The sequence below is a fragment of the Chiroxiphia lanceolata genome, chromosome Z (genome assembly GCF_009829145.1).
Source record: "Chiroxiphia lanceolata isolate bChiLan1 chromosome Z, bChiLan1.pri, whole genome shotgun sequence".
NCBI lineage: Eukaryota > Metazoa > Chordata > Aves > Passeriformes > Pipridae > Chiroxiphia > Chiroxiphia lanceolata.
The window spans coordinates 15,000,241-15,013,441 of NC_045671.1; the positions used below are offsets into that span (position 1 = coordinate 15,000,241).

The 13,201-nt window shown below is 38.1% G+C and overlaps 1 protein-coding gene across 1 annotated transcript in view; it reads right to left on the reverse strand.

Moving 5' to 3' along the window:
* The window catches only part of LOC116780428 (chondroitin sulfate proteoglycan 4-like), a 41,746-nt gene that overhangs the window by 23,421 nt on the left and 5,124 nt on the right, over positions 1-13,201 (reverse strand). Inside the window, 6 exon segments of the mRNA XM_032675430.1 lie at positions 3,349-3,525; positions 4,141-4,611; positions 5,455-5,935; positions 5,937-7,996; positions 7,998-9,020; positions 9,614-9,777. Coding sequence (XP_032531321.1) covers positions 3,349-3,525; positions 4,141-4,611; positions 5,455-5,935; positions 5,937-7,996; positions 7,998-9,020; positions 9,614-9,777 — 4,376 coding nt within the window.

A 13,201-nucleotide genomic window follows, 5' to 3' on the forward strand; every position in this document is an offset into this window, starting at 1 on the left:
AGTGGTTTTTCTATATGTCAATATCAATTATTTCAATGCAGAATTTATATTAGAGATACAATCTTAAAAGCCTAAGCTTTTAAGTATTTAATTCCATTTTCCTAGCACATTAACACACAATGCTTTTTAAGTACTAAACATGACCTGCAACATGATCCTTGAGGAATGAAAGGAGATCTAACAGCTGAAAAGAGCAGCAGGGAAGCAAACACTGACGGTACAGCAAGAAATGTACAAGCATCTTACTTTCCATATCTGGGATCAAGATGTCTTTGAAGAACACCATAAAAACTATATCTGAACTTCCAGGATGTAGCATTACACTAGTTTTGCATGTGCCTAACACATCCCACAGCCATAGTCCAAAAAAGGTTCATGACCTTGCCAATGGGAAATAATTCATTCTGCTCTACTTACAGCATTCGGCTCATCAGTATCTCCTTGCATGCCACACATCTTACCAGACACTCTATATTCATAGCCATTTTAACACTTTAGAGAGTGACTTAGAGAAAACAACAAATTAGGGTTTTTTTAAACCTAATTGTAGGAAAATATAGCCCTCTTGTGGCAAAAGGAGGATACAGTCATTTCACAGTATTGCTACCTACAAATATCTTTAAACACATACATAAATGCAGCAAGTAATGCCAGGAGGGCAATTTTCTTTAAAACATCCTATTTCCCTTACCCATTCCCAACACAGAAAAAAAAAATGTCCACAGAAACTGTGGAAACTTTAGGAAATTATACCTAAAATGCTGATAATATAAGTTTCTATGTAAACATACCCCTCTTGAATTTGTTCCAATGGAAAGGCTTTAAAAGAAATGCAAGGATTACCACCATATGTTACAGAAGCTCTCAGGACTATAAAACTTTCTGTATCTCATACGTTATGTCATAAATTCTTAGTCAAGGAAAAGCAAACAAACAAATCAAAACAAATAAACAAAAGAAAGCCACTAAACCCCACCCAAAACCTTCACTTACTTTCACTTCCTAGAGAAAAAACAGAAACAACTCCCAAAATGTTTGGTTGTCTATCACACAAACTCCATGGTGTTCATAACCTTCATGGTGTTCACAACCTTGGTAACAACAGACAAAGTTGTCTGAAGAAAGGATGTTATAGATGCCTCTGAAGTGGGGGAGCTAGAGTTGGACTCGTTCAGTATATGTGCACATGACCAACAGTTTCTGGCATCTGGCCAGAAGCCCATGACAAAGGCCAAAATTAACTTCCATATATCCACACCAACATCATAGCTGCTATATAATGCAGCTCTTCACAGAAGCTATTTCTTAACAGATGCCAACAATAGCACTGCTTTCTAACTCTTTATACTGTAACCTGCAAAATTTCTGAGGGGCTGAACTTCAGTCAACTCAAATGGTTCATCTGCACTTTAGTTTTCACAGTACTGGTTCCTCATTTTATACATTCCCAACCCCATAAAATATATGAAAGAGCTACTGCATTTTTAAAAGCAACAGTCTATTACTCAGCTGCCACCACTAGCAATGCCCTTGAGGAGCACAAACTGCTTGGCTAGAACGTGGGGTCAGCCACTATCACCCTACACAGGAATGCCTATCTCATCTCAACCATTTTCTCCCACCTATTTGGGATGTGCAAGTTTGATTTAAGGAAGAATCATCTCAGTGTATTCCTCCCAGTATATAATCCAACTGACAGCTTTGTTTCAGACTGCACACGAATCCACTGTATGTGTGCATATTGGTCAAAACCAAAGATTATTTCTCAACAGCATGTGCCTGACTAGCATAATCACAGGCACAAAGGCAGCATCCTTGTTCTGGGTAAGCAAACAGCCTCCCCAGTTATCATTGTTCTTGGGAAGCCTACACTTACAGATATTTTTAGAAAAATCCATAAGCTGCATTGCCATGCACTGCATAGCCTTCGTTTTGTTAGGACTGAAGTTCAATGCCAGTAACGCACCAGAATGGAGACTGAAAAGTCTGACTGGACATATTGCCTTTTTCCCTGTGACTAAACATTACTGCATGCTGTGCTGATGTCTGCACAGTACATGTAATTACTTCAACCAGGAAAGTTTTTGCTCTGTATTACTCAAATGCTTGTAAAGGGAGTCTGCCCCTCTGCCCAGCAGTGTCTGCACAAGGCAGAGTGTCTTCGGTTGTGCGCAGATTATAACAGACTACCTGCTGTCACTGGGAAGTTGTGCAATACCACTACTGCTGATTTAAAATGTCTTTTCTGATGTGAAAAGGCTAAATACATAACACAGTGTTATGATCATCTCAAAATACCCTGTTTTAGCTTCTTTCAAACCTATTCCTAAGTATTTTCTTTGTCTTGCTGTCTCCCAGGTGGGTTTACTGTGACCACTGGCTCATTAGGTGATCCAAATTCCTTTCATTCTGCTTTTCTGAGTCACTTAATTTGTTTTTACTCATCAGATTTCAGATTGGAAATGGGGGCTTCATGGGCACAGTGCCTTTAATAAATCGTTTCTGGTTACTGAGTGCCACGATAACGCAAAAAAATAACAACGCTATAGCTAAATAAATTAATTAATGAATCTGAAAATGCACTGAAATTGAAGTAATAGTTGTAGATTTTTTTTTCAAATATCAATGATTAAAAACTCAGCTATTAAGAGCAAAATGTATCATTAGTAAACAATTTTAACATTTTCTTCAGGATTTTTTTGGGGGGAGGCCGAGTTAGAAACAAGTTAACATGCTGGTTTTTTAGCTTATAGTATCACACAGGAATAGCTTCAGTGCCTGCACCAATATTTTGATGACCTGTAACACCCCAGATTTGCACAGACTGCATTGTATTATTTGCAACTTTTAAAGAAGAGAACATTCCTGTTTTGTACAAGAAATACCCATTAGGCACAGGATAGGAAGGCATTCTCATCATCACTACTCTTGGCACTTTTCTAAGTTACATGTTCATTAACAGCCCTCAAGATACCGTAGCAAACAACACTAAAACATAACAGTGATCCAGGTGTCAGCCATTCACTCCTACAAGCCCTAGGTCAGTCCAAAACACTTCATGTAACTTTAAGATTAAAAGAACACTCACTCAGCCTTCTAGACAAACTTTATATTAGAACAGCAGAAAATGTTCTCCATGAACATTTGTGTTCCTAAACACAAATTAGCCATGTACTGCCTGTACTGCCTCCTTTCATTAGCATTAATTTCTCTAAATCCCAGAACTGCTATTTATTATATTGACTATCCCACCAGAGACAAATCTAATACTCTGTTAATGAAGGTGCATCAAATGGCATCAAAAATAACAGAAATAATTTTAAGACTTCAAAATATTGACTAACATACCTGAAGAATTTTGTTAACTTTTATAACAGGAGCTTCATCATTTACTGCAGTAACAGTTACAAACACAGTTTGGGGCAAACTTTGTTTCCACAGCTCCGTGTTATTTACTATCACAGTAAAACTGTCCATCAGTTCTTCACTGTCATCATGAACATAGTAGATTAATTCTTGTTCCACCTGAAAAATACAACAAGCTGAAAAACTAAGGAGCCTAGAAGAAAATATATCTCACATTGAAAAATACTCAAGTCTAGTCATGCCCCTCCGTATTTTTTGCATGAACATTTTATGATTTCTAAGACTTTATTTATGCTTATGTTAGTAAATGGTGACTTATTATACTCTTTTGTTTCTTGGAGCTAAAAGACTGAAAATCAGCATATCATGCATATACTGGCTGCCTCGGAGCAAAGACATGACCTAAAAAAATTACTTTTTTTCCACTTTCTTCTTTGTTCAATTTACACACCATATCCTCCAGTCTTTTCAAAATGTACCCACAGCCTTATGTCATCTTACATTTCCAGAGTATCTACAATGCTGCCTGAGAATGAGTGGCCCATCAATCCACTGTGTTTATCACAGAAGCACACAAGGAAGTGATGTGGTTCAGTACAACGTACTCTCCCTCCCCACTCCAAATGACCAGCTACAAACTGCAGAAAGATGTTGGGCTCAAGGCCAGAATAAAGCTCAAACTCATGCATCTCACCACCTCCCACAAAACCCCACAGCTTTCAGCAATACAAAGAATCCATCATGATTACAGTAAAGCGAATCTAAATGTGTTACCTGTTTTCTGGTAAATGTGGTTAACTTTATTCCAGGAACATGAGAGTTTTCAACATACCCATGTTTTGGTTGCTCAGTTAAAATGAATTCACAGCTGAGTCCCACAAAATGCCTACTAGAAATTTTTAGATAGTCTTCCACCAGGGCTTTCGAGCCCCCTTCAATTACTGTGAAGTTCTGTACTTCCAGTAGAATGATTCTGGGGATGATGTCTACAGAGATCTTTATTCCACTCACTGTTCGGACACTGTTGGTCACATCCAGAAAAAAACGGTCCTCTAGTTGGTTAGAAACTGTCTGCACATACTGGACTTTGCCCTCGTCGACATCTTGCTGTGTGAAGCTCAAAACTGGCCTTTGGTCAAAACTGAGATAACTTTCTTCCAAGGAAAACTTCTGAATGTATCCGTGTACTGGAAGCTTTCTTACTGTGAACACAATCTCAGATGGAGAACTGTTTTCATGAACAACCTTAAATTTAGGGAAATATCCCAAAATTATTCAAATGGAAACAGGAGAAATACTATAATTCTCTTCTGAATTTTTCACTGGGACTGTCTACCTAACTAAAATGGCATTCCTTAATTGAGTTACACGGTTCCCAAAACAATACAATACTTTGAGCAGATACGTATTAAATATATGTGACCTAGGAGCCTTCTGTAACCACAAGTACATTTGGTAATTTTGAAAAGGAATACACTGCGGAATTAAGTAATGGCCTCAGAGCTATAGATCCTGCCTGAAACAAGGATTTCAGCAGCACAGCAACGTGCTGTTAGAGCCCCCTCGTGGTGGTTATTGGAAGGCTACCCACAAACAACGGGCAGGAAAGAATTAACTAAGCCGAAATGGCCTCCGGTTTGTGATCTGATGTTTTTAAAATTTTGGATGCAGTCCTCGAACAGTTTTAACTGGGCTAGCTCCAAACTGAATGAACCAAAACCGTTTCTTCCTTGGCAGTTCCCACCAGCTCAACTAAGAACAGTACCTGAAGTACCAACAATTGTTAGAAGTGAAACAAATATACATTCAGCATCCCCAAATTCTAATTTTTTCAAGCACCAGCATATAATGAATGCAAAGATTATGGGCAGCCTTTTTTCTTTAACATAATCAGTTTTCCCTCCTATAAATGAAAGCTTGTTAGTGTCAGCATTTACACAAGTAAGCATCCAGAATGCAGTCATATTAGTGGTAACCAAAAGGAGTCAAAGAAATGAAGACACAAACTAAAGACACTGCAATGGCTGAAAAAAACAGTGAGGAAAACTTGCAACAAGACTGGAAGAATGGATAGCACAGTCAACTTACTTGCAGTTTGCCTTTATTGATTTCAACTAGTTTTCCTTCTTCAACCAAGAGATTGTTTTTGTTTGCAACCCTTGGTGGCTGCTGCTGACTTTCCAAATAAATGCGAACCTGCACTTCAGCATTTAGATGGACATCTCTAGCATAGACTGTAAAGTTGAATTTGTCAATAAGGTTGTTGCTGTCATCATGCCTGTAGGTTACATGCCCCTTTATCAGATCACGTTGAGTAAAGGAATCCATCAACAGATTATTTACATATATTCTTCCATATTTTGGGAAAGAGAGTAGCTCATAGGTAAGCTCATGATCATTTCTTATGTCTTGGTTTGTAGTAGCACTCAGGTTAGCTGTTGAAACAGTTCCCTCTTTTCCTTTTTGAACCAACAATCCTGTATTATTTGCCAGCCTAACATAAGGATCAGTGGCATTAACTTCTAGAAGCAAAGAAATATAGTGCTTGCCATCTGTCACAAAAAGAACACCCAAAATCTGCACCATGGTGTAGAAACACGACTTGCTTTTGCTCCAGGTCCACTTGTTTGAATTGGTGGAGTCTATGCAAAGTATCATTTGTTAGCACCAAGTCCCCATTGGAAATATCACGTCTAGTATATAGCAACTGTCCATCATCAAAATCAGAATCAGGATCATGATAGCAAAGATCTGCCAAAGTCAATAACCGCTGCCCATTTCTCACTATGTTAAATATCGTATCAATCACGCGTATTGGTTTCTCATCATTCTTCAGCTGGACAGAAATGTTGAATCTAATTTCTACTGACAAAGGTTCTACTTCTGGATCAAAGTTTTCCCACTTTCCTGACTCTTTGCTGGAAGCTCTGACAAGAAATTCATCAAACGCTGTCTCAGAATCGTCATGCACATACATAAGGCGGTTACTGGTTATATCTTTATTAGTGAAAGTTGTGAGATTGTCATTATTCTCAGAAGGGCCTGAAAAATCAATAAGTTTTAATTTCCCATGCTTAGGAAACTGTATAACTTTGTATTGGAAAGTTTTATTACTTACTGTTTGCACAAACAATTTCACGCTCGTTATTAACTCTCCTTCATCTTCAGTAACATTAAGGCCATTGTTAGTCAAAATAATGTTTCCAAAATCTGATTTGATGTAGACTTCAAAGTCATACAAATTTGATTCCAGATACTTTGTAGAAATTAGGAATCTAAATGAATTATAGTTGTCTTCATGGTATCTGCTGATTAATTCATATGCCACTTTTTGATCAGTAATATCTTTTTGGCTAAAGACTGAATCTTTTTTCAAAGGCTGGTCATTAAGCAGTATCTGTCCATTCCTTGGTAGAGACAGCAATTTAAAATGAAGCTCATCTTCAGGTATTTCTAGATCTGCAATAACAGCAAAAAGATTATCAGAATTCAAGTACTTCTTCTTTGACTTTTCAATTTCTAGAGGACTGTGTTTCAATAAAGTGTACCTTAACCATTTCACTTTGATCAGAAATGTGTGCTCTTCACTGATTCTGTTTCCTACACTAACTTTGAATTTAAATTGGTCAGTAACATTTTCCAGCTGAATTTCTTTAGAAGTGCTACAGTATCTCACACGGCTGCGCTGAAGAGAGTGTTGAGAAGAACAATTGACTTGCTTCCATTCCCCCCTTGAATGCTGCCTTTGGACTTGACCAAACTGAGGTGGCTCTGTGATTTCGTACTGTATTTCCAGTTCCTGGAGGACAGCATTTGTTTCAACTGCCAGATGCCTAGGTGTTATAAGAGTTGTAATACCTTGGAGTAGATTTATTCCTGAGTTGTTGACAACTCTGTAATCCAAAGGAACTGCCAGGACACGTAACACAACAGTGTTGCTCACCTTCTCACCGTCACTTGCCCTGAGAACAAGCCTTGAGTTCTTGACACCTGTGTGGACAAAGAAAACAGTACCTTCTCTTAAGTCCTCATTAGAAAAAGTAGTAATGGCTTTTCCAGGATGCTTTGAGTTTTCTAAAAATCCTGCACCTGCATTCAGATTTCCAAGGACTGAAAGACTGAGACCCTGAGAATCAGTATCCTTATCTACCACTTTTATCAGGTCTCTAGTCAAACGTTTCTTTGAGCTCTCTAAGAGAAGCAGCAAGTTTCCCTCAGGAAGTGTGATCTCAGGTGCATCATTTACTGGAGTGACAGTAATGCTAAACACATGCTGCTCATTTTCTTGAAAATACGGAGGCATGATCTTCTCACTGCTGGCAGAAATGGAGAAATTAAAATAATCATAAGTGTCCTCAGAGCCATCATGGACATAAAGAATCTTCCCTTTCCACACATCTTGCATAGTAAATGTATTTACCTCCTGCACTGGTCCAATATTTAGTTTCAAGTCTCCATGAGAAGGTGGTTCCTTTATTTCAAAAAGAATTTGTGATTGATGAATTCCTAACTTCTCAAAGTCTAAGCTGACCTTAATATGCTTAGATTCGAGTGAAGCTTGTCCACCCTCTGGCACAATCAAGTTACTTAGAACTAAAAGGTGGCTCTTGTCTTCCTTGCCCAGAGAGACAAGAGCTTTCATGAGAAATGGCAAATGCTGGGGCTGTTTTCACAAAAGGGTTCTTTACAGCCATCTCTAAAGAAAGATTTGTAATAAAAGCACTCTGCATTTCACATCCAGCTGAAATGTCCTTAGTTACCAGAACATTCTTCAGTGATTTCTTTTCTGAGTTGGCTTTCAGGTTTCTTAAGCAACCTTTGAAGGATCCTCCTCTGGCACACTTCCCAGATACTGAGATTAGCTCTAATTTAACCACTTCTGATTATATGCTGTCTTCTACACCATCTACAAAGAGGGATCCCTTCAGAATTGGCAGCTTACTATGGGGAGGCAATGATTTTTTCACAGTTTCTTCATCCAATGTCAGCTGCAAATATTCTGCAGTAAATTTCAGCTTGATGTAGTGCCAACGACCATCACTGACCGATCTACGAGAAGAAAGATGGGTTCTATGTCTATGTTTTCCAACATAAGCTTTAATTAAACCACCTTCCATTTCCATTGCAATGAAATCTCCCACTTCCCCAGGGTGGTAAAGCAGCAAGCCACGTGCAGCTGAGGTTTGCAATGTACACTCGAAACTTCCCTCATCGTCCACATTCCATGATGGGAAAGAAACATAGGACCTGAAACTGAAGAAACTAATGGGTTCTTCTTCACCCACAAAGAATTCATCACTGCATCCCACCGAAACTTCATGGATGATTTTGAAGCCAGGAGACGGTCTCAGAGGGATCAGAATGTCTCTGTGGTTGAACAACACATCATCAGTACATCCTCGGAAACTGGGTAGTGCTCCAACAAGGTAGGGAACATCAAGTTTACTAGTACCACCTATGTAGAATCCATAATCGATGTTTAATTCATAGAGAATTCCAGGCATTTTTGCACTAGTTCTATCATGTTTATCAATTACCAGTGTGACATTACCATGTTCATGATGTAGTTCAACCAGGTGCCAAGCTAAATCATTCAGCTGAGATCTTTGCTGAGAATGCAGAACTCGTTCCCCCACACCAAAGTTAATTCTCAACTGCAAGAGATAGAATTTTAACTATCAAAATCCAAAGTGGTATTTTTCTCAGTCATATATTAATATATGGTTAATACATTAATTTTCACACATTTTCATACTAAACACATAATTTACAAAATGTAATTGAAAAAATAAAATCCCACTAAAATTCTGTGTAGGTTTACTTGCCATGACAAATATGACGTGAATAACTCCAGAAGCAGGAACGGACTTCTCTGCAGTTCTGCAAGGAACAACAATCCTGAGAACCGAACTGACAATGATCTTTCAAGACCTTACCTTGCAGAAAAATAATTACTTGGATCCAAACATTTTTTATGATGCTAACATCATCAAATCTGAAATTCTGCCTTTACTGAATGTCATGCTTTGAACACAATGACCTTGATTTCAAAATCTAGATATCTCAAAGCCTATAGAGATATAATTGTAAGAAATAAATACCATATTTTGAAATTATCAATTATATTTTGTGATTTTTCCATTTCTTTAAACAGAAACTTTGAGACTTGTTATAGACAACAGCTTAAAGAAAAACACTGAGCAATACAGGCTACACATACCTTTTTACGTACAGTTATAAAGCATACCTGTACATATCCTGAGTGTAGCTCCATTAAACAATAATCTGTCTTCCCAGCTGCAAGAAAAAGCAGTCCCTGCGCCTTGCTTGTTCGAAACTGCAACTGTAAAGATCTCTGAGAGGATACCTCTGCCGTGTTCAGCTCTACAAAGCTATCACCATAAAACGATACTGAAAGAAATAAAGGAAAACAAACGGGAAATTTAATTGCACACAAAAAACCTCTCTTTTTCTTATCTACAGCTAAATGTATGTAAAAAAATTTATATTACTCTCTATAAACTTTAATATGCACAATTTAAAATAAATCTCAGACACCGAATTCACCAGTCCACCCAACAAAATAAGAGCCCCATGGCCATACAAGTATGGACAAAGCGTGAATACAGCCCAGTATTCAATCTCCAACAGTGATGACTGAGAACTGTAGAAGCAGTGCAATTATATTGAATAATTTCTTTCAAATATTCTTTTCTGCCTTGACTGTATCATCAGTAAGCCTTCTCATTTGTCTACTCACTGCCTTTACCATCCCCATTACTACTATACTGAACAACAGAAATCCTAAGACCAAAGCCTCAAAAACTCTGGTAGTAACTTCCCTCTGACATATGAAAAAACGAAATCAATCATTTACGCCTCCTCCTACTTAATCAATTACTTACTATACAAAGCCCTGCACTCCTATTCAATGGCTGTTCAAAAGCCTCTGATGACAAACTTTATCAAAAGCCTTCTGAGAATCTAAATCTTAGATGACTTGCACACCCAGGTCAAGAAAGCTGCAACAGATTTGTAAAGCAGAACCTACTTTAAAGAAATTGTACAGACTCCTCCCAAGTTGATCCTACTCACTTGTGCATCTTCTATCCTTTGTTACAGTATCTATAAATTTGACAGGTATGGATGTCAGGCTTACAGACCCCTGGTCATTCTTGTTTTAAATACCGGAATAAAATCTGCCACCATCCATGCTTCAGGTACCCAGGGACTTAAAAGCATGAGATCAGACATCACTCCAAGCAATCAAGTTATTTCACCCTCAAGTTTTTTTAGGTCAACCCCTCTCTTTCCCTGCCTCCACCCCAAAAAAAGAAATTTCAGTTTGGGAATCCTCCCAGTTAGCAGCAAACACCATTTAATTTAGCTTCTCTGCAGTAGCCATGCCCATTCTTTTATACAGATAACTTAATCAACTGGCTGCACAGACCCTCAGCACGGTTTTTATTCTTGATGAACTTAAGAAGGATTCAGTAAAAGCTTTGACTCCTTCAAGCTGATCCTTGACCTTTTTTATTTTTTCCCCCAGATGTGTCTATTTTCAAATTACATCTGCTAGGGTTTATGATGCTTCAGCTGTGTTTGGACACAACTCTGCAAGGACACCACCAGTTAAATATTTATTATGCAGTTTTTAACTTCATTCTGAAATAACTTCCTCATTTTAACAATAGTTCTTTTGAAAGTCAAACCTAACTGCAAAGGACTTTTGAGGTTTAATTGTTCCAGTCCCTACATTAGCTGTCCCCATGCTGAATCTAATACACTCTGATGACTCTTACAAAGTGTGGCTTTAACTCAGACTCTGTACTGGATTCTGCACAGACTACCAAATCAAAGATCTCATTAAGCAGCTGATTCATGAAATAATCATTAACAGTATCTAAAACTTTGCTGTAAGATATATAAAAATTCTAGGTAGCTTTCCCAAGAACAACATTCAGTAAACCCCACAGCCAAAGACTATGTAATAGCAAGTTATATAAAGTACCCAGAGAAACACAGGAAAAACCCTCAGATTTATCCTCAGAAATACACATATTTCTTCCAAAGGAAGAGTCACCACTGTGCTAAGAAAAATTGGTTCCAACTGGAATCAAAAGGAATTCTTCTTCACCAGGGTACTTCTAGCTCAAAAAAACTTTCATCAAATAGCTCTAATACACCTTACAAGTCTTACATAAAATTTACAGACTGCGAGAACCTATGCCATTTGTTGTACATAGAAATGTTATTCTGTAGAGTCAATAAAGACAGACCTCCTCTTTAAAGCGAGTATTGGAATAACAGAACTATAGACAAATCCCCAGTATAAGAAATGACTAATAACTCAGGAAACAGGTTAAATATTTATAATTTTTTATTTTGTGCTAAATTCATATTTTGGCAGTGCCTAGGACTGTCACTGTACTATTTAATGTACAGATGGACTATAGGAGATTGTCCCTACCCTATAGAACTGTAGATCCAGTGTCACAGGTAAGGAGAGGAGTCCCCTGATTTCCACCTCAGTAAATGATGCACAGAGATACTGTCTTCCTGTTCTGGTTTCAGCTGGGATAGAGCTTATTTTTCTTCCTAGTAGCCAGCATAGTGCTGTGTTTTGGATTTAGTAGGACAATAATGTTGGTGACATGGTGGTGCTCACCCTAAGTTAAGGACATTCCAGTGTCCCATGCTCTGCCAGCAAGCAGGTGCACAAGAGGCTGAGGGGACCATGGCCAGGAGAGCTGACCTGAACTGGCCAAAGGAATATTCCATACCACAGACCAACATGCCCAGTATATAAACTTGGGGACAGCTGGGCATCAGTCAGCAGATGGTGAGCAACTGTATTGTGCATCACTTGTTGATTTGCAGTTTTACTTTTCTCTTTTTGTTGTCTCCTTTTTCAATACTATTATTACATTTTACTTTGTTTCAATTATTAAATTGTTCTTATCTCAACCCACAGGTTTTACTTCTTTTTTCTTGATTATCCTTCCTGTCCCACCATGGGGTGAGGGACTGAGCAAGTGGCTGCGTGGTACTTAGTTACCAGCTGGGGTTAAACCATGACACTTCCTGAAGATCACAAGTAGCACAACCCAGCTGTCTGAAATAACCTGTCCTAATCAAAAGAAGACTCCATTTCCGTCAGCATCACAGTAACATCAGAACATCAATATAACATTATGGGTACAAAAGAAGTTTCACCTTGAGAAGACAGACCATTCTCCTCACCCTACTGAGCCTCCAAGAAGCAGTTACGTTCATTTATGTTCATCCTCGCACCCCCACAGAACAGGCAAGTAAGAGATTCCATTAAAATTTATCAGTCAAGTTCCTCAGAAATTAACAAATTAAATCAAAATCTTTCACAGATGTCAATATCCTGAAAGTTTCATTACGATCACTATAACACGGCCCCCAAATTTAGTTAATTTCTGAATGAACAGTAATGATTGCTGATGGAAATCGAAAATTACTTTTAAATACACTACATTTTCAACAGACTTGAGTATGTGCGGAAAAAAAATTGGATTTTTTGGGAGGCAACTCAGCAGAAAGATAAATTTATCTATGAATTATTAAGTGCAACTTGGAATAACTAGAATGAAGCTGCAAACTCAATATTTTGCAGTGCACCACTGGGAAAAAGTTTGATATTTATACTATATATGAATTTCCCAAAAAGGAAAAAAGAAACATAAGTTAAAGCTTTTGCTTTCCATAAAACTCTTCAGAGTCAGAATCCATCACTGCAGGTGGGGCAGGTAGGCATTGATCCAACACTAAACGAGATCTTGGGCCAAGACCACCCACAGTGCCTTGA